The sequence below is a fragment of the Microtus oregoni genome, unplaced genomic scaffold (genome assembly GCF_018167655.1).
Source record: "Microtus oregoni isolate MIOR12 unplaced genomic scaffold, Mior012 000027F_ref0000203, whole genome shotgun sequence".
Lineage (NCBI taxonomy): Eukaryota > Metazoa > Chordata > Mammalia > Rodentia > Cricetidae > Microtus > Microtus oregoni.
Window position 1 is genome coordinate 2,104,138 of NW_024543086.1, and position 22,920 is coordinate 2,127,057.

The following is a 22,920-nucleotide window of genomic DNA, read 5'->3' on the forward strand; positions in this document are numbered from 1 at the left end:
AAGCAGACACATAACAACAAATATTGTCTTTTGACCAAATGATGGACCGATTCCTACTGGACATTTAGAACCACACCCAGCAGCTGCCAATCTGGGATACAAGACATAGCTCCATGTCACCGTAGACCAGGTCTAATAAATGTACTTTCAATCAGCCCATAAGCTCTACATTGGGTAAGAAGAATTAATTCAAAGCAACTTCCTGTCTTGGTCAGGATTGCCTTTCATCAAAGCAAATCTCTCAATGATTTTTTTCTCAAGGTGAGCAAATATTGCTGCCTTTCTGAGAGAAAATGTCTTCACCTGAAACCATTTGACTCATTTCTTAGACTTTCAGAGTAGACCCAAAGGCTGTTCTGCATAGTTCTTTTGGACTGTGGGGTTTAAATCTCTAAGCTCGGAAGCTCCATTTGTAAAATTAGAAACCTACTGCACATAAGGGGTGTTTGAGATCCTGGAGTGATGGCTCAGCCGTTAAAAGCGTGAAGTGCTCCGCAGAGAACCTGAATTTGGTGCCAAGCTCTAAAGTCAGGCACTTCACAATGATCTGTTACCCAGCCCCAGGGTGATATATCTGGAACACACACACACACACACACACACACACACACACACACACACTTTTTAAAATAATGTGCGTGTGTATTAAAGTCTAATGTTGCAAAGTAACTTGACTGACTTAAAAAGCAGAACCTACATAATTAGGAAAGCCCTGTTTCTTTCTGCGGTTCTCAGGTACCTCTTTTATTTCATTGAATTTCTGTCATGCAGGTTGAAATTATTTCTGCTGAATAGCACGTATTCGATACAAGGCAGGCATTTACAACAGGGTGACATGGCCGACTAGACTGACATTTCAGCTTTTTGAGCTGGAATTGCAGTTCCTAGAATTCCCTCCCTGAATTAGTCTGGCCAATAATGGGAGACAAGTGAGCACCGTCTCCCCTGGAAGGTGGGTGCCCAGCACTGAGAACTGCTGGCGCTCACCAGCCAGCTCGCCTTGTTAGCATGGGACTGCATCCCAGACTTAAGCTCCCTGACTCCCTCAGAACCCTCCCTCAGCTTCCCCAACACTAGGGCCAGATGCAAGCATAATGAAAGCACTACATTTCCTCTGCTGAAGCCGAGGCTTGGGAAGGCAAGTGGCTCTTACAGGCACCACTCCATGTCCATCTGTCTTTTCTCCTTGCTTTGCGCTGCAGATGTCAGGCTCTAATACCTAGCACCAAGCCTTGCGTAGGCCACTGAATCAACTCCACCTACCATGAACAGCCAAATCCCTATAATAAACATATGCAACCCTACTATTAGAGACTCGCATTCTCTACTTTGTTCTTAATCAATAAACTTCTAAGGAGTTTTCGACACATTGGCATCTCCCAGGTTAAACATCATTCTCAGAAAGTTGGTGTGTCTCTAAAGTATAAAAAAAAACTAATCCCACCTTTAAAGACGAAGTGATTTTAGTATATAGTGCCCAATTATCACTTTTTAAAAAAATGTTCAGAAAGCTTGTACGAACTCAAGTACGGCTTTGTGGTAGTTTATATAAGCTGACTAGTTCACAAACTCAAGAAAAATAGGAAGCCAGAGAATCTGAGCTCTGAGGCCAGCTTTATAGCTTTTGCTCAATTGCATGAAATGCATCTCCATTTTCATGGGAACAATACACATCTCAAGCCCATTGACGGAATGTGTCTAAGAGAGAATGCCAGTGAAACTGACACCAAAATACCCAATCCAGTGTAAGGGTAGAATTGAACTCAGGTCTCTCCCCACCCTTGATCCTTCAACCCAGGTGACTACAAGATCAATAAACTGCCTCAAACTCAACCATGACTTAGTAGCTTTAAAGTAGCCCTTGCTCTAGTTCATAACCTGAGTTCATATTCCCCACACTAACCTGAAATTTCAAGCAAAGAAATTAGCTCTCAATGGATTCTAGCTAATGGTACCAACTGTGAACATCAACTCTATAGGAATTTTTTTTTTCTTTTTGGTTTTTCGAGACAGGGTTTCTCTGTGGTTTTGGAGCCTGTCCTGGAACTAGCTCTTGTAGATCAGGCTGGCCTCGAACTCACAGAGATTCGCCTGCCTCTGCCTCCCGAGTGCTGGGATTAAAGGCGTGCGCCCCCACCACCCGGCAACTTTATAGGAAATTATCTTAAATGCAGGCCTGAAATAATTTCTTCAGATAATAACCCAAGAAATTTAAACTCAAAGTCAAAGGGGGACAAGACACTCAAAAACAAACTCCATGAACAAGACAGCAAGCATAGAACCTTACTGTCATGGACACTTCAGATATGGGAGTAAGCGGGAAAGATGGTAACATAAATATTCCTGCTATGCATTAAAGAATGAAACACAATAATATAAAGTAAATAAATATTTAAAGTGGATAATAAGTTAGAAAATGAACTAAACAAAATGTCTATGAATAAAAATATAACCTCACAAAGCAAAACCCCAATGGGTATGAGATGGAATGGATAAAGATAAATCAGTATGGAAATATATTGAAGAATTATTCAGAAAGCAGAAACAGAATGATAGACATGCCAGAAAGAGACTGTCTAGTCTAAATGAGAGAATACTATTGCAAATGAGGCAAAAATAATTTTCAAGCACATCTGCCAGATGCTGTCCAGCAGTGAGGATAGACACAAAACTTTCAGTTAGAGTAAGGAAAGGTAAATCCAAGTATAGGGACTGAGGAGATGGCTCAGTCAACAAAGTGCTTTATCATGCAGGCATGAGAACTGAAAACTCTAAGACAGTACCATTCACAGACTACTGCTCGTTGTTACTGTATGAGGGTGGGTGTACACATGGCTTGGTGCCTCTTTGAAAGTCAGAGGAGAACTTTTTCAGGTGTTGGTTCTTTCCTTCAACTCTAGGCTCCAGGAGTGAACTCAGGTCTTCAGGGTAGTGTAAGAAGCTCTTATAGCACCTAAGGTATCTCCAGCAGTTACATAGTCTCTAAAGGATACTCAGCATCACTGGTAATTGCACAACTCTCTGTATTAGATAGCACCTGGTCCCCAAATTTGTACATTTAAGATATTTATAACCTTAGCTTCTGCGAGACACAGTGGCGGTGCAGCTTGGCTGAGGCCTCTACTTCAGATCTTCTGTGGGACTGCAGTTGAGTTGTTGGTCAGGACTGGCATCTTGTCAATGGTTGGCCAGAGCAAAACTCAGTTCCAAGAACGTCATGGCTAGAGGCAAGATTTTATGCCTTTCAGACGATTGGTCTGAGTACATTAGCCTCTAGTGGACAAAGGGCAGCCCTTGGTTTATGGATTTTAAGAAGTCATCCATATGATGAGGTATGACACATTGCCACAGCTCAAGGAAGCGGGAATCAGAATATAAGTCCAGTCTTCATTTCCTAACTGGATGTGTAATAGATCATCACTGTTGCCATATCCAATTTGTATAGAGTCCTATATTGAAGGGAGGAAATCAATTAGGGGCATGAGTACTAGAGGGCAAGGATCACTAGGGACTATCTTCAATCCTATTTTACCAGACTTATTAAAGCCACTTGTCTTAGATCTAGTGGTTTGTGGGCACTTATTCAAGGGAGAGGAAACCTTCTCAGAAATACTTGCATTAAAATTTTCACAGTACTTTGTACAAAATAGCCATAGACTAAAAACAACCAGATATCTAATAAACATAGATTGGATAAACAAATCATAGTCTGTTAACCATTACTAAGCAATAGGAAGAATGAATTACTGATGAATTCAACCACATGAAACAACAGTGAGCACCCCAAAAGTCAGAAAAGTCTAAAAATGGTGACATTTGTTATATGAGGTTTGAAAACAAGCAAAACTAATCTTCAGTGATAGAAATGGAGGGGTGGCCTGTGACTTGGGAGGGAGACAGTTGGAACTTACAAGATGTATGGTGGTGATGTTTGAGGGGTGACGATTGCATGAGTCTACAGTTTTCAAAATACATTAAAGCATATAATTAGGATTTGTGTGTTTCACTATGTAGTTTTTACTTTAACTGAAAGTAATCTGGGTGCTAAGGAGATGACTCTGTACATTTTGAGCAAACGTGAAGCCTGGGGTTCAGTTCCCTAACACGCACAGAAAAAGCTGAGCATGATGGGTGTACACCTCTGACCCTGGGGCTGGAAGATGAAGACAGGAAAATTCCAGGGGCTTGATGACCAGTCTAGGCAAATGTGCAAACTCTAGGTTCTGCAAGAGACCCCGTCTCAACACATAAAGTAGAGAGCAGTAGAGGAAGACAGCTGACATCAAACTCTGGCCTCTGCATGAGCACATACTAGTGTGTTCACCCCCCTATACCACACATACACATCCAAAGAAAAGTCACATGAGGTAAAATGTAACTCATTATTACTTATGGCACACATCTGAAATATAACCACATATCATGGCTCATATTTGAAAGTATTAGAAAAATACTGCAAGAAGAACTTGCAATGGGTCCATGAGTTTTAACACATGGTGGGGATACAAAAGAAATATCAAAGATTCATTATTTACTGATAAGATGACAAGAAAGATAGACTACTGAAATATGATATCTAATAACATACTTCTTTTTAACATGAAAAATATCAGCACAAGGTAGGGTATTGCACACCTTTAACCCCAGTACTTGAAAGACAGTGGCAAGTTGAGGTTGAGGCTGGCCCCGTCTATATTGTAAGTTCCAGGTCAGCCAAGACTACATATTGAGACTCAGTATTAAAAAAGAAAAACTAACAGCAAAATAGCACAAACATGACTTAAAAATAAATAAAACCAAGCAGAGCAATTAACTAGACTAACTACTCTTACTCAAAGACAAAGAACATGGTACCAATATTTGAAGTGCACAGGGCCATAGAAGGTTGATAAAAACTGACATTATCAGACTCAAAGAAGGTAGTTTGTTTCAACTTTTGAAGAATTGATTTCATACAGAAAGCAGTTTCTATTATTGGATTGTTAGTTCAAAGACAATGTTCAAAAGTTCAGAATCAATAATGAAAGCATATAGTAGGTATATCTAGGAATCTATTCTGGGGGCTCTCATATTTTTAGAAAGTAAGGAATAAGAATAGCTTTTGATAAAACTTAGAGGCCACAGGAGTAATCATAGTGCAATTTTTTAAAAAAGTTATGGATATATTGGAAGTATTTTCTGGGGATGCTGTTAAGATGAATATGAATGCATATATTCTATAACAGTAAGGATTTAGGAAGTGGCACATACTAGAATGGAAAATAGTTGGTGAATTTTTCTAACCTATTTGAAACAAAAAGTCAGGAAGAAATTTAAGAACTGAAAATAAAGATTAAATGGGGCTAATGAGGGAAAAATTAGTTCTTTGAATCTTGAAAAGACCTCTGGTGGTAGATAGTGCACGGGGGAAGAAGACAAGAGCCAAAAGCTTTAAAAAGGTGGTAAAGCTTAGGCCTTTATGTGAAATAAGAAAATACCAAAAAAGTCTTATTAAAATCAACCTGAAAAGAATTATAAAACATGTATTATGATATAATTAGTTTTAATGGAAATAAGATCACAGATATGTGATGTATAAAACTATCTGGGAAATATTAAATTACTGAAATACATCCAAAAAAACATAACAAGACAGACACAAAGATAATGGGTTGGACTCAAATCCCATCAAAAACCCCTCGGCCAGTGAGACAACTCAGTGCAGAAAGACACCTGCTGCCAGTTCTGATCTCCTGTGTTATATGGGGCCCCATGATGGAAGGAAATAGCGACTCTGGAAAGTTGTTGTCTAACTTCTTAGGTACATTATTGTACATAAATATGAAGGAGTGCCTGTATACATACACACACACAATAATAATCATAATCATAATAATAAAATGAATAAATGTTTTTAAAAAGGTAACCAAATCATTCCATGTTTCCTTGTAATACTTAAATTCAAGACTGAATGGAAAATCAAAAATGGTTAAGGATTTTAGAAGAAGCTAAGGGTAGTAAGACTTTCCTTACCGGATATATAGAACACTAGAACCCCAAAGTAAGTTGACATACCATATGTACTTTTCAAGAATGGACAACTAAAATAATGAGACTGGACATCCCCAGAAAAGAAGAGTAAGGCTATGACGATGTCATGTATGATAGAGCTCCAAATGTTTTTCACATAAAATGCTGTCATAACAATCTGTGTCAATCCAACCCTAACATCAGCCCATGCACAAAACCCAATAATCAGCAAATTACAGGCTAAGTGAAAAAGCAAAGCCTATGACTTTTAAAGACAATGTAGAGAGTCATGATTACACTGTAGGGACTATTGCTTCAATAAATTACAAAAGGCACAAGCCTACTTGTCTACATAAAACCTGGAAAGGTACACTGATGTTCATAGACAATGCTAAGTATAGAATAAACAGACAAATCACAAAGAAAAGAAAAAAATCATAAGTATACAGGACTACAATTTTGCCATGTGTATTTATAAATCACATCTAGAACATTGAAAGTAAAAAATAAAATAAAATAGACAAAAAAAGTTCACTGAAGAAAACCTCACATGGCTTCCAAGTAAACTGACGCTTCACTCTCTAATGAAGGAAATAAAATTGTTAAGGACAAGAGCATCCTCTCTCTTTGACATTGCCAAAGTAGAATGATTGGTACATTCTGCATTGCTAGAGGAAAAGTCAAGTTGAGCAATCACTTTGGAAGCTGTGTGATATGTTCATATATTGTAGCTCTGTCTATCCCAGAACTACCCAGTCTATTCTATGCCTGCAAGAGTGTTCTGCATATGTACACAAGCAGGCATGTTCCAAAGTGTAAATAGACAAACTATTAATAGAAACAAAAGCCTGGAACCAGATGTCTAATGGAGCAATACAAAAATATATCATAGCATATGGTGACACCAAAAAAAAAAAAGAATAAGCTACAGCCATCTGATGGGGGAGTGTGAATCTCAAGAATACTAGGGACTGCACAATAGTTAATAAAGACATGTATAAATGGAGTTATTCTTGGTAGAAAGTTTGTAACATTCAGAAGGGAACAATGCATCAAGGAGACAAATGTGTAGCTGTGAAGAAAAGCAAGAAAACAATAAACACAAAAGTCCTAATAGTACTTATTAATGAGAGGGGAAAGAGATAAATGGGAGGGAGGAGATGAGCTGTGGGTACCACAAAGGTAAGCATTTCCCTTTTATTCTTCAAGAAAATGGGGAGCATGAAGACACCATGCTTTGCCAGTATATACCCTCTTTATATTTTTATAAAGACTGTACATTTATTTGTAGAATTTAAGGAAAACTAGCTTTTGAAAAATCAGAAGCCTGAGTAACAGAGACCTTAGAGAAGCAGCTATCTGTAGACAGCATCTCCATCATCTGCTTCATAGCCCAGCCAGCATCAGTTGTAGGTACCTTTTTGCTGGAGCTTTTCTTTTTGTTTCCCTTAAACCTTCTTTGTAGGTTGCTCACTAGTGCTGTCTAATTAGTCCCTGTGGGCACCTGAGTTAACAGCCCTGTGGTAAGGCAGCATCTGCAGATGTGTTGGTACCGCTCATCAGCTACTGAGCCCAGCACACTGTCCTTCCACAAACTCACACTGAAAATGATTCCTTTTAAGACTTGACTTAGGCCCTTAGCCTTCCTTCCTGGTCATTCTCTCCCTTTCTATGTTTTGTTCTTGGAGGCTGCATTTTTTTTCTCTGTGACAGTCCTTTCGTTTCCAAGAGTCCTCAGAGTCCTCAATGTTTCGCCACCAACAGAAAATCTGCTTTCATTTTTATGCCGCATAAGCAGTTATGGTCTAGTTGCTGATCTGTGGTCAGAAATGGATAGGTATCACTTCAGAAGTATTTTGCCCTCTATGGTTCCCAAGGCAATTGCAGGAATTTTTTTTTTCCTTAGCACTAAGTTTAGCATGTGAGCAAACTGTAATGTGTCACCCTGAATAACAGAGGCCATACGGAAGGGTTATGAAGCAGACAGTAGGGTACCTTCTTGTGTCTGTTCCCAGGAGGTGACCATACCTGCATGGTTCTTACATCGCCTTCTAGAATGGAACATTTCCACAGTAGCTCCCTTTCTTATCGTTCTGGTACCTCTAAGGCTGGGGTTGCCTCAGAGCCTTTCTGATGACCTGGGGGCATTCATTAATAGACAAGGATAAAGCAAATTCTGGTGCCTTAAATGACAGCATCCTACCCCCTGTGCCATCTAAGCCCTGCACATATTCTTTGTCGAGTCTCTTTCAGTCTGCCTCCAACTGTCTCTTCATGAATTCTCTCACTGTGAAGGCTAGGTGCAATGTACGAGCATATTCAATCTATCTGGGATTTGATGTCAATAATGCTAGGTGCAATGTATGAGCATATTCAGTCTATCTGGGATTTGGTATCACGAATGTAAACACTTAAATTTGAGAACGGTTGTGTGACTTGTGACAGAATGTGACATGTGTTTCACATGGTCATGTATGGTGCTAGCTCTCACTCTCATTCATGGACACATCCTGGAAACACAAGCACTAAATCCATGAAGAATACCATTTATTTACAAGGTAGCAATACAGATGGGGGGGGGGAAGTTTTCCTAGAAGTGATACAGCCCAGTAAGCAACATATTGACTTTGATTTCTACTAAATTTTGTTAAAGTCTGGTTTCTGCTATTTGACTGTAAATATAACCCTGATCAAGGCTCTTAAGAATAGTTACCTCTTTATAACAACCAAAACTATAAGGGCACTAAATCAACTGGGTTTTAAGAAGAATAAGATCCCACATATGATGCGTGTTTACAGTGTCACCTCATAAATCTTCAGTAAAACTAGAGAATATGGTTGTAGGAAGAAATAAGACCAGAGCCAAAAATTTAATTCAGAAGGTAACAACTTGAAGTAAAAGTCTGGCAACCTGAGTTCAATCCTGGAATTTCATGTCAAAATGGAGGAGAGACCCTCCACATGTTCACAGTGGCACATATGCCTGTCCATCACCCAAAAGTGATAAATACATTTCTAAAAGAAGAATAAAGACCAACAAAGTAAATCAGATCAAATTCTAAATGGCTGGGTAGTATAGGAGTTCAAAATCTTCCTTAGGAAGATTAGGGAGGTTTTGAAAGGAAAGATATTCTATATCTTTCTGTAAAGTCCAGTAAAGTGAAGGAAACACTGAAGACAAATGATTACAAGAAGGTCTAATAGTCTAAATGACAACCTAGCCTGCAAAAGAGAGGGGGGTGAGTTTAATGCTGAGTTAGCTGGTTAAATAAGAGGAGATAGAGATAGAAAGGGAATGAAGGAAGACAGCAGTGTCGCTGATGAGCTGGGCAGGAAGTAGTGTTAAAAGAATGGAGATGCATGATACAGGGAGAAAGAGATTAATATTAGTAGAAGCAAAGATAAAAGAAAATTCCAGATAATCTACCTTGGTCATCCAAACTGTAGGATGTAGGAGGGAGAGAGGGAGGGAGGGGGGAGGGAGGGGGGAGGGAGGATGGATGGATAGATAGATAGATAGATAGATAGATAGATAGATAGATAGATAGATTAGATAGATTAGATAGATAGATAGATAGATAGATAGATAGATAGATAGATAAAAGGAAAATGGCCCCAAATTACCTGCCTGTCTCAGAAGCAAGATCACCGACATGAGACAAGCTCCTGGATTAGATGAAAATATAGACTTGGTACCCTGCATAGGTATCGCTTCCTCTTGTGCTAGTAACAAAACTTCATCCACATGGCACTGAGATTATTCCCAGGCCATGAGAAAGGCCCTATGCAAATGAAGTAAGTCCTATAATAAGAAAAAAACATGCCTGACTGGGCCAACCTTGATGAAGGTCTTGTGATGAGACCATGGGTTGGAGAGATTGTCACCACACACAGGAAGTGAGATCAGTAAGAAAAGAATGAACTAAGTGGAATGGAAAGCCTTTTGTAAAGAAGTATGGTGGCCCTGTGGAGTTATTATAAGGCAGGGAAACCCTCAATGACAAGGCTGCTTCCTGGAAGTGGTTGAGAACAGGAAGGGTGCAGGAGCCTTCCCAGAACCTGTCTTGATATCCAGGGATCTCTCTGTGGTGATAACTCACTAGCTAGTTTGTCCTTGTGGCCATTTTCCTGAGGCACTAAAGGGTTTGCTCTAGCCACATATGGAGTGGTAAAATAGAACAGGTAGCCAGCCATTGGCAAAAAGGATGATATCACTTTTCAACACATTCAAGAAATATGAAAGTTGGAAACATTAACTAGAGAAACTGACCTGAAGAAGAAAGGCAATTCTCTAGTCATTACTGGGTCCTGATCCTTGGCTGAGCTTCTTTTATGTTACAGAGAGTCTCTTTATGAATCCCTATGTGATAACACTGTTAAAATCTAGAATATTAACGGGAATGATTGAGCTTTTTCTCATTAAAGTGGGCTAGTCAAAAAACTTTTGGAGGCATAGCATCCCCTGCTTTCCTATTATAATTAGCATAGAATAAGGTTAATTTTTCTTACAATCAATAAAATTGACTCATTATTTTGCATTTTCAAAAATGCATAGAGACATAGACTCAGTGCTGAACTGTAATCAAGATATCTATCACTGTTCTGCTACCCAAAGCGATGCCTCTTCATGTCCCAGCGAGTTCCCCTCTCAGATCCAGGCAGCCCTTAGTCTATTCTAAATCTACAAGGGTCTATAAATCTAAATCTTAAAGTTCTATAAGGTGTAAGACTCAAGAACTCTTTTTTGCTGGGATAATAACAATGCCAACACCAGAACAGGGTGACTGTCCCTAATCTGAAAAGTCTCAATATGCTCCAAACCCCAAAACAATTGAGTGCCACTCAGAGGCCATTATGAGTTTTCAGATAAAGATGCTCCAGCAAGGTCTACTGTAACTTTGCTAATAATTTCCAAACTTGGAAACATGTTTGGTTCCCAAGAATGTCAGGTAAGTAATATTCCACTCAAAATCATAATGTTTTAGATCAAGTCATATTTCTAATGCCAGGCCTGACTTAAGCTTTATAGGTAAAGAAACTGAGGCTTTGAGAAAAATTAGGCAATTCTTTTTCCTTTCTTCTTTTTTTTTCCCTGTGGTTATAATGTTATAGGTCTGAAGTCACTCAGAGATTCATCAGTTTGACCATGAATAAGTTTTAATAAAGAAAAGTTTTTATTAAATAGCAGCCAGGACAATAGAAACTGGCCAAGTCCATACCTGAGATGCATATGCAGAGTATGATGCCAGATTTCATTAGTCAGGGAGTTACTAAAGCAGAACTGACAAGACTATGTATCTTATACCTTCATCCAATCAGAGGCAAGCACGCATCCTAATGTACATACTTTCTGCCTACATGTGATGGAGCATACATGCTGTGCAATTGGGGCAACCAAGCTTGTTTACAGAAGCAAAACCACACAGCTTGTTACCTGACATGAACAACCGGCCCAGCACTCCTGGAAGTTATCTGTCCTTGGGCAAGTGGGGCTTAGAGGATAGGGGCAGTTTTGTTTTATAGGTATCTTAGACATTGTACTTTAAACTTAAAGCATTACATCAGTCATCACAATAAAGGGGACACCTCCCGGCTTGATTTTAAGACTGTCTGACTCTTAGATCTATCTTTTTTATTTTAGATGATCTTATTTTCAATTGTGTGTGTATATGGTGGAAGGGGGTACATGGGGTTGTATATGCATTTGAGTGCAGATGATGGAAGAGGCCAGTAGAGGGTATCGGGCACCCCTGGAGCACACTTAACTGCTAAGCCATCTCTCCAGCCACCTACATCTATTTTCTTATTTTAAATGATCTTATTTTTAAATGTGTGTGTATATGGCGTGGAGGGGGGGTGACCCTGACTGGTATGTACTTGGGGTTGGATGTGCATGTGTGCACAGATGATAGAGGAGGCCAGATGAGGGTATCGGGCACCCCTGGAGCACACTTAACTGCTAAGCCATCTCTCCAGCCACCTACATCTATTTTTGAACTTTGTTCTGACTGTGCCTTGTTAAGAACCAGACAAGAGGACAGAGAGAAAACATTCTAGAAAGGGAGGTATTAGAATCCTCACACTTTTAAAAATAGTGATAACCATAGAAGAGAGCTATCGGTAAAAAGCTGTTTAATTTTACTAATAAAGAAACTAAAACAATCATCAGGTATAAGATGATAAGGCTATGATCCCAGAATACCTTCCTTATCACCTTTGTGAAACGTGGAGAAGATAAAGTCTAGAGCCCTGGCATCTGTCACAGATCTGTATGTTTCCAATGCGGAATCTAGACAGATTAGGTTCCTGTGCTTGCTGTAGCTGTTGGAACGCCATGAGCATCTGCTTCCTCAAATTCCTTCAATCTGCGGCTTGTATTTCAGGTTGGAGTCCCCAACACGATCTCTAGTGATGGAAGCACCGAAAGGGGTAGAAATCAATGCAGAAGCAGGCAATATGGAAGCCACCTGCAGAAGTGAGCTAAGACTGGAGTCCAAGGATGGGGAGGTAAGGAGTGGGAAGGTCAGAAATTCGAGTCTCCTGGCCTGAGGAGCCAACCTCTCTCCTAGGCTGGTTTGTACTGAGGATATTCTTACATAGTATCCACCCAAGGAGCCCACGAGGCAGTTAAACAGAATGAGTAAAAGACAAACACATAGTGCATAAGAGTTCTGGTTCATTCTTTATGAGGTGCCAGAATAATAGAACTGTGAAAATGAGCACTGTTTCCAAGTTCTCTCTCCCTCTCTCCCTCTCCCTCCCTCTCTTTCTCTCTCCCTCCTCTCATAGCCTTAAAATAAGATTTTTCACCCACATAATTAAGTTGTATGTCACACCCATGTGACTGAAAATGAATTTAATTTACATGTAGTTATTTTATGTTTGTGCTTGGGTTCCTTTTGAGAATGGAAAGCTGGGTCTTATCACTACTCTGAGTCAGAACCAACCAGAAGCTAACAGGGGCAGAATAGATGGTCAAAGAGTAAAGTATTGTTGACTCTCCTTACCCCAACACAACCCCAGTCATGGAACACAAATGCCACTTGTCATTTTATAGATAAATTAAGCCAAGTTCCTCAAGAGTCTAATTTGACTCAGATAACAAAGGGATTTTTTGAAGTGTACATAGGTGAGATGTTTTAAATAAGGAAACTAAAAGGCCAGCCTGACTTTTGAAGACCAAACAGTACTCCACCTTGGGTATCTACTTAGAGGGTGCCTAGCTCGCTTGCATAATTACATCCACTCAGTGAGCATCTTTTAAAAAATGTTTGGTTTAGTTAGACTTTCGCTTTTTCTGTTTTAAAAGAACTTGTCTCATAGAGTCTCCCATTATAACAACCACTTCTCCAAATAGCCATGAACTGCAAGCCATGCTCATGAAAACAGAAACTGACTCATACAGGCAACTTATAGCCACTCAAACTTGACCTTTGGAGGAGGCAGTGATAATAAAAAACCTAATGACACCTTTCACCACAGCTTTATATATGTATGTTATGTATGTATGTATTCTGTTGTATATATATATATGTGTGTGTGTGTGTGTGTGTGTGTGTATAATATTCTATTGAATATTAGTGCCACCATTAGAAAAAGAAAGCAAGAGGAAGTCTCACTAATCTTTTAAAGCATGGCAATGCGAAATATTCTACTGTCTTCTGGGAACTTCATATTGGCCATGGACATGCAATGCCCTGTAGTAAGGAAACCCATTCACTGTGACATTCCCACATTTAATTGGCTCTACGACACTATTCTTATTCTGCATATCACACTTTTTGCAAAATGCTAACATCAACCAATAAGGCATCATCTTGCTAGATTATAGGTGTGTGTGAGTTTAGGATATGAGACTGTCTTCTTAAGATTTATTTATTTTATGTATGGGAGTGCTCTACCAACTTTATGCCAGAAGAGGGCATCTGATCCTACTACAGATGGTTGTGAGCTACCATGTGGTTGCTGGGAATTGAACTCAGGACCTCTAGAAGAGCAGCCAGTTCTCTTAACTGCTGAGCCATCTCTCCGGCCCCATAGAGGCTGTTTTACCCCCACTACCAACACTGCTCAGCCCAAATCAGTACTTGTTTAAATTGAATGGAATAGTCAGCTCTTTCTGAGTTTCAAGAACTTATATATGGCCGCTCTTGACTGACTCTCTCTTTCCTATTTCCTCTCTCTAGATTAAGTTAGATGCTGCGAAAATCAAACTACCTAGACTGCCTCGTGGATCCTACACACCCACAGGAACGAGGCAGAAGGTCTTCGAGATCTGCGTCTGCGCCAATGGGAGGTTATTCCTGTCCCAGGCAGGAACTGGTTCCACTTGTCAGATAAACACAAGTGTCTGCCTTTGAAGGACTATCCATAGTGGACAATTGTCGGCAGCATAAAGGCCCTTTTTGGCTTGAGACACTGGCTGCCAGCTATTTTTACTAGAACACAGAAAGCCTATCAAAGACCTTTTGTGTGTGTGTGTGCGCGCGCGCGTATGAGTGTGTGTATGTGTGGGTTGTGTGTGTGTGAGTGGATATAAATATATATAAATATATATATAAATAAATATATATATCCTCTGTATAAAATGAGGTTTCAGTACAAAAGGAACCATGGGTGACCCTGTGACATTATCCACTGTCATTTTTCCACTCCACCCCCATCACCCACACGACAGAATCTAAGCACTCATTCAGGATCAGCATTCCCCAGGCAATTTCAAATCACACAGCGGACTGAGCACTTACAGAATATCCATCAATATTTTCAAGTAATCACCTAGCTTCTCTCTGAGTCATTAGAGGCAGTGATGGCGGGAATCTTTGGGTCACTCTCCAGTGCTGATATATTAGTATAAAAGATAAACATTTGACCCATCTGTAATCCCAACTTCAGGCAATTTTGTAGTGATGGGGGCCAGCCTGGGCTACAGAGTGAGACTGTCTTAAAAACATATATATTTGGTTTCCCTTTCTTAGCTTCAGCCAAGCTGGTCAAATTCTTTTCTTCAAAATAAGGATAGGGTATACCCGTATAAATTAGCCACAAAAAACTCAAAATGGCCACCCTGCCATTGTAGACCAACATACTAGGAGTTGTGTGGCTAAAGGAATAGAGGCAGGGAGATTGAATTCTGAAAGAATGTAAACCACTCACCTAACTTCTACTTAATCTACTTCCTTTAAACTCACGTATTCTCCCACAGTCAACGAGTAAGAGCTTTGAATCAGCATAGAGGAGAATACCAGCTCCTCTGCCATAGGATAGAAGCTATTTAATGGCCAAACAGGCAAAGAATACATTGACAGGACATTTCATTTACGGGAAAACTGTCTCCCAAGCTTTTAGGTTCTCACTTCTGACTTTACCCAACAAATGGACAAAAAAAAAAAAATCATTAAATCAGTCAGAATACAAAAGAGTGAGCCCAGATCCCAAGAGTCGTTATTTTAAGATGGAAATCTAACCAAGGATACTATAGGGAAGCTAACTAATTTTCGTAAGTTTTTTGAGATGGGTGGGCCATTTTTAGACATGTCGTATTCTCAAGGGCTTGCATAAACTCTCTTGCTTTGCTCTTGAATATTTTCTCAGTGCTGGGGTATTCCTAGTCCTGAACTCACTGTTGTGTTTCTCTAGGAATCAGAGAGTTACTCATGGCAAATTAATATAAACAGAGTCATCTGTCCTCATCAGAATCACTGTTTCCCCTGGGCTCAGCGGCACCCGATCCCCATATATGGAAATAGTCTCTAATTCCCGCCATCAGCTACCTCTTCTCACCCTACCTTCATTGCCATGCCCCAGGGTCACCCTGGCCAGCTCTTGTGCTGGGACAGGGGATTACACCATCTCTGTTCAAAGAGGGGGAAATGTGCCTATGCCTTAAGCCAATGCACTCAGCAAGGAGAAGCACATCCTATCTATCTTGTTACCTGTAGTTTATTTTGGGTGGTTGGAGGGAAATGGTTTAGTCTAGACGGAGCAGCAGAAACTGACAGACAAGCCAAACGGTTTGGTTTCCACAGTTGGACTCTGAGGAGCCCAGAGTGGAAGGATAACTGGCTTAGCTCATCCTTGATGCTACTAGGTGAAGCAACGGCCCTACAATCTTGAAGGAAGTTGTATTCGCAGGCCTGAGTGACACTTGTTTTTGTTTTTGTACTCCACAAGGTTCTAATTTTTCTTACTCCACAAGCTGAACAGTTTGTTATACGAGACAAGAAAGAGGTTCGCTATTTCTGATACAACATGCATGAAACAGGCTGAGGTTTGCACCCATGGAATGTACTCCTCAGTTGCTTATTACCACAACGCAGGGGCTATCCTAACCTGACCCATGACTTGGACTTCTGGCTATGAGGCCAGGCCTGGTTCCCCTCACCCTCTCTGTGTATCTTACGCAGAGGCACTGGGTGGGTCCATCTTAGGGCAGTAACTTACAATTGTTTCATTTGCAGCATGGGAATCTAAAAAGGGATCCTATAAGAGGCCACAGGTTACTGAACCTCTTATAGGCCCTTTCAGCCAGAATCTGCCAGTATCACAGACGGGTATCATTTTCAGGACACAAAAAGCCCTTCCTAGCTATTAGAAGAACCTACCCCATATTCTTCCGCTAAAAAATAACTCTGAAGTCCCTTGTGTCTACGTATATAAAGAAGATAGGGTTGTTTGGGGGTGGTTGGAGGGGATGTTTCATTTTGTTTAAGAAGACAAATTGCCTTTCCATTTGGCCATCTCACACCCATTGTCTTTGGATAAGAAGAAAAAAACAAAGTTCCATGAACCTTTCTGATTTCATTTATAATTGTGGGATAAAAGTCCTATTCCTTGGGAATTTTATGACAATTGAAAATATGATGGTCACACATGCAAAATTGAATCCTAGAGCAAACGAATCACACAAACACACAATAAAATAGTAATTGGGGATATAAATCAAGAAATCCCTGGAGCAATAAATGATATAAAATTCTGGCTAATTCTGGCTGTAGTTATGTTAAAGGACCACGGGACATCAGAGGATCTCTGGTATGAGAAGATTACTTATCTCAGTTCAGACTGGAAACTAAGATGCATCCTTAGTTGTCAATGAACTCCCCCTCAACCCACCCACCTAATGCTCTCCAACCAGAATATTTGTCCATGGTCATGAGAAAAGCTTTCACCAGAATTCTGAAGAGAGGGAGGTCAGCATTTATATTAATGTCTACTGACCCCCTGCTTTTTGAAAATAGGAATCTTTCTAATCTTTATATACAGAATCTTCTAGACAATCACACTCCTGGGTCTATTAACCAGCTAGTGGGATAACAGGATTCAAATGAATCTTCAGCATCCTAGAACTTCTGGTATGCTAATATTCTTCAGAAAACATTTTACAAATCAAGATGTGATCTCCAGATACATTTATCATGTAGTTCTGTTCAGCACATCTGTTTGGCAAATCTTAGGAGTTTCACTCGGAGGGACCACCTCAAGATGACCTAGGTTTTGAAGAGCTCCATGGTCATATCTATCTAGGTAGAAACTTGGTGTGTGGTTTCATAATTGTTCGGTGACTAAGGAATAGCACTGAAAGACTTGAACTAGCTTTTAGCTTCCTTCATGTCATTCTCTCGCTAGACAAACCATAGACCAAAGAATACTTGAGGGTTGACCCTATGGAAGGGTCAATAAAAAACAAACTGGAGACCCAGTCTGACTCCATAGCCACAGACATTCACATGTCGTATATGAGCCATGTCATCTGTACCCCTACTATTGGCTACATGGCCAGCAAAAAAAAATTATGGCCATACAACCCTTTGTAGAAAACATTTGCTGACCCCAGAGCTACAGGTCACCTGTAGACTGTGTTGGACATGGTGGGACAGAAGGTGGATTTCTCAGGAACAAGGAGTAGCCTGTGTTTCCACGGGGGCTTGGGAATATAAAACTTGGCTGAAGTTTTAAGAAGGACACATCTAAGAGAGAAGGCAGCTCAGAGGACTTGGGGTAACTGAGAAAGTGGAATGAAAAGAAGCTTGGGAATAAGGAAGCTGTGGGCCTCCCACACTATTCAGTGGCTCCTGGCTGGGTGTTTCTCAGGTGAGCAATGGTTCTCAAGTAAGCAATGCCTGACCTGAATGAAGCCAAGAAGAGCCATCCCGATTCACAATCTTTTCCATAAAAATACTCAAGTCCATCTACACCCACAAAATCTGCATCTTCCCATGTGCCAGAGAGACTTTCATTCCTAGTTTCTTTAGAAAATACACTTCTGACCTTATATGGCCTGCATTACCTATACCTCCTTTGTAGCCACTTGCCAGGTTAGACCAATAAATAACTGGAAGGAAAGCAAAACAATAACATCTTTATATAGGTAGGAATAAACAGTGAAATATTTTCTGTGGAGCCATTTCTAGAAGTGACCAGATGAAGGGTAGTTTGTTTTTACTCATCGGAATTTGGGTCTTTGCTCCCTTGGAGTGGAGGGAATACAGAAAGAATATGTTTCATATTCACACACCTCTGCTTCTGTGTGGTAAAATCACTTGCTACCATAGGTCTGCCCCTTTTGCTGATAGTGGTGTTGTGATTATTGCGATAAACACGGCATCATGATAAATGAACCTTTGTGGGTGTGAGTATTTACCTTGGAGAGGCAGGATGTGTTTCAGTGAGAATATCTACCATTTTGGGTCCTTGATCTACATTACTACAGGAAAGCCCTCTGCCTTCCTCGTGAATGCATTTGAAGAATCAAGTTGGCCAACGAAATCAGACCCAATGAGCGTATCCTCGTTTTATTTATCTTAAACAAAAGATAGCATAATGCTTGGGCCAAAGTGTTGAATTCATCCATCTTTAAGTACCTGATCCTTTATTAAGGATCAATAAAAGGAAAAAAAACCTCATTTATGTAAGTTTCAAACAAAACCAGATCTCCCTCCCCACACCACACACCTTAGGAGTTCTTAGGAACAAAGACAAGATGATAAAGAATCAGTTTCTTGAATGGTACACTTGCATGGCGCACCAGTAGCAGGCAAGTTGGGGAACAGATCTAATGAAAGAAGCGACCTTAGAAAACAGACCTTTTATCTCAAAGATAAAAAGTCTCTCTTGCAGATTTTCATCACTTCTTCCTTGGAGGAAGGTTTCCCAGTTTCAACATATTTCCATGAAAATAGTGAAGCTTACTGCACCGGGATGTCAGATGTATCTCTTTCTCTGTGGCAATAGGAATTTTAAATTGTACAGTTGCCTCTGAATTTTCCATTCACAAAACCAAACCACTGATCAGTGATAAAGCAGCCACCCGCCCGCTGCTTCAGGCAGCACAATGCACCATAGACATTAGCACTTTCTAAAGCAATGTGATTTCTATGAGTCCTAAAAGCTTTCTTCGTAATGGAGTCCTTGAAACTTGTCAAGGTGGATCTGAATGGCAAAGGGAAAATAATTGCTTGTGGGAGGTCCTCCTTCTGAGTTTAGGTGGAGCGCATGTATAGAAGAAAATCCCCTGGGAACACCCACGCCCACACAGATTATTTGGTCCCTCCTTCCCCTATCTTGCTTTTGTCGAAATGGGCAGAGTAAGAAATCAGTATCTTCTTTTGAGGAAGAGAAAATGTCACGAGCCTTTGATGCATAGGGGGGTTATGCCACAGCACAACATTAAGGATGCCATCAGACCCATCCCTAAAGAGTTGTAAGTATAGAACTACCGCAATGCCAGCTGCTGCTCCTTACCTTAAACCCAGCAACAGGCAGCATCAGAACACACTTGGAGACTACCAATTGGAACAGATCAAAGGAACAGTTGTCACAGGCAAGAAGTGGCTTTGGAGTCCCAATCTACCTGTCTTACTAGGAAGACAGAGTCCTCAGCCAAAAGCCTCACTCAGCATGTTGCCATCCTCACTGACAAGTATGTGGCTTTTGCTTCCTCACTAAATACAACAAACTTGAAGCTGCCCTTGCTGAGAAAACAAGAAAGAAAACTGACATTTAAGATTTAAAAAAAAAAAATCTACTCCCTCCATACCCAAAGTATCTTCAAAGCCCACTTTAATGGGTCTCTGTCACTGGAAGAAGAGATAGCTCAGATTTCATAAAGTGAGAAAACTCCAAACAGACTGTTCATTTAACTGAGAGTGGATTGTCGGAGGATTGAGAGGTGGCAGTGGCCGATAGGTGTTTAGTGCTCCCATTCACCTGACTCGAGAGATTCCAGGATCTTGAGGGCCATGGTTATTTGTTTCAGAATGGGGGTGGGGAGAAGCTATCAAATTTTCACCACGAAAAGAGCCATGTCCTCAAAACTCATGCATAAAACAAGAGGCTGTTTTGGATCCACAGCCTCCCCTAGGATATGAAAAGAACTAGCCTCCACTTTCCAGTCGTTATTAGAATGGTATGTTAATATTCATTGAACTCTGCACTGGGCACTGTGCTAAATGCTCTGTCTGCACCCATTTATTTCTTCCTCTGAACAGCACTTTAGAGTTGAGCTCTCCCAACAAGGTTCCAGTTTACAGATAAGGAAATTGGGACCTCAAGAGGCAAAGAAACTTATTCAAATTCACTATCTATAAAATGACCAAGCTAGAGTGTGATTCTCGTCCCTGGGCAGTTCACTAACATTCAAGTTTGTTTTCAAGTTGCTGGGGAGTGCTTCCCTCCTAGGTTTTAGATCAGACCTTCTAGAATGAAATAGACTACAAAACTTTCACATCTCCGTTTTCAGTAGTTTCTTATCAGGGTCGCATACAATAGTAAGGTGTGGATATGTGGAGTGGAGATGTAGAAAGCCTGACTAAGTTACAGAGTCTAGAACAACAATAACAAAACCAAACAACTGCTTTGTTTGGGGTATGAGTCTTGTTAAGTCAGACTCCGAGTTCTTAGGACTGGAGGGCATCTCAGTTGTGAGTCTCGTATGTAGGAGAAAATCTGGATGCTCGGTAATACATCTGTATGGATGAACAATGCCTTGTTCCCAATATATATTATTTCCTTCTCCTACAGCTGCATCCAAAAATCAAATGTCTTATGTGAGATCCTTGACCGTATTAGGCTTTCTTCTCTCCCTTTACTTCTAGTAAAATAAAACCATCAAGTAGGTCGGGGCTCATTCTCTGTCACTGAGAATCACCTAGGATTCAATCTTAAGCATTCAACACCACCTGAAGAAAGCCACTTTGACTCTGTAGTGACTTAATACCCAGCCCATCACAACTATCACTAAAGGCCATATCCCTCCAAGGTGCAGAATTCTTCCCACTAGAGGCCATCACCACCAATTCTCATGAGTTGGAAATGATAGCCATTCTCCACTTAACCAGGGCGCTTCTTTTATATTGGGGTCCCACCCTCAGCCCTGAGGCTGTAGGTATTCTAGCTAAAAAGCAGGAAGCGAATACAATCGGCAGCTCATTATAACTGGGTAGCTTTGAACACTGGCACCTTCTGAACACAGAATTGGAGTTTGGTTCATAAGAATAAAATAGACAAGATCTTTTTGGAAAACCTAACTCAGCCAAGGTCTGTCTGAACAGATTACACACCACTATGCCCTTGTGACAGTCATGCTGTCGGTCTCCCAGAACAGAGAGATGCTATAAAGATGGGTTGCTTGTGTTTCTATGTGCAGCCTTCCCATGACAGTAGAGAGTCTGGACACTCTCACACTCAGCCCCAGGGCTAGAGCTTGTTTGTGTCCACCTCTCATTGACTAGAATGGATTCATTAGAACTGTAAACTGTGGACTCTGCTTGGCTCAGTCAGGGATTTCCCTTCCAATGGTGTCAGTTTCCAAATGGCAAATCATGTATGAGCACCTTTAAGGGGTCTTATGTCATCAACCTCCCTGGACAAAGATTGGAAATCACGGCAAAGGAAAGGGAACTGATGGGTTACATAGGCTAGAGTCACACAAAAGCTGCTTCTAGCTGATGTTTCCATGAGGAAGTGGGATACATTTTTCTCATCTCTCTTAGTCAGCATTTTCCCTCTGAGAGACCACAAAGCCACAGAAACCTACTGAAGGTACCCATGCTTTAGATAGGAAAGCAGGCCAGCTGTCATGATGGGACTGAATACCCTTTGGAGAAGACACGCTGGGGCGCTTAACAGAAAAGGTGAGGTCAGAGAAGTTGACATGGAAGTTGGTTTGTTTGGCGATAAGGAACTTTGGAAAATGAACCTCATCTGAATTTGACCTTTGTGTTATTTTAGGTTTTGTTTTGTTTTGTTTTTCCTCTGGGTTTGGTGTGATGTGAGAAGAGTGTTTTAGTTTTGTTTTAAATAACATCGATCCTTGCACACTCTATGCAAAAATTTTGTAAGCATTGCAATAATGCTATGAATTACAAGGAACTATTTTAACTTTATTACACTTTCTGTATAAAAAAACAAATTTGTATTTAATATTATTTCAACTGCAGTCTTGTAAAATATATTAATAAAAAATAATGATTGGTAAGAAGGAAAGTACCTTGTCCACTTCTTCAGGGAGCTCCTCTCTCACAGCAAGTAAAATTCCACATTAATCTCTCTTCTACATGGCTTTGATCAATGTTCTAACATGTTAGCTGAGGCATTTTGGCTCTTGGAGAGTTACTCACATGGACTGTCTTATGAAAAGAGAGGTTAATTTAAGGTAAGCATGACCTGCAATTTGAGAGTCGTGATTTGGAACAGGTCAAGGGAAAAGCTATTCTTAATGAAGCTCTAGGTCACCCATATGAGCATTTAGAGAAAGAACTCACTACTCAGCTTTCCAAGTCTTTGAAGAAGTCATTCCCTACTGAGGAGACCCCATCAATCAGCATCCCTTGTGAGATTATACAGTCAGGCACTCAATCCTAGTCAAGTCAGTTTTTATCTTTTTTTTTTCAAAGAATAGTCCAGCAAACT

General features: G+C 40.4%; 1 protein-coding gene across 2 annotated transcripts in view; it reads left to right on the forward strand.

The window, feature by feature from the left end:
* Positions 1 to 22,488, forward strand: part of Sgcd (sarcoglycan delta) — a 682,952-nt gene extending 660,464 nt beyond the window's left edge. For both annotated transcript variants that reach the window (XM_041676147.1, XM_041676146.1), the window contains 2 exons: positions 12,393 to 12,516; positions 14,196 to 22,488. In XM_041676147.1, coding sequence (XP_041532081.1) covers positions 12,393 to 12,516; positions 14,196 to 14,369 — 298 coding nt within the window. In that variant the 3' untranslated portion in view covers positions 14,370 to 22,488. The remainder of the gene's footprint in view (positions 1 to 12,392; positions 12,517 to 14,195) is intronic.
* The last annotated feature ends 432 nt before the right edge of the window (positions 22,489 to 22,920 follow it).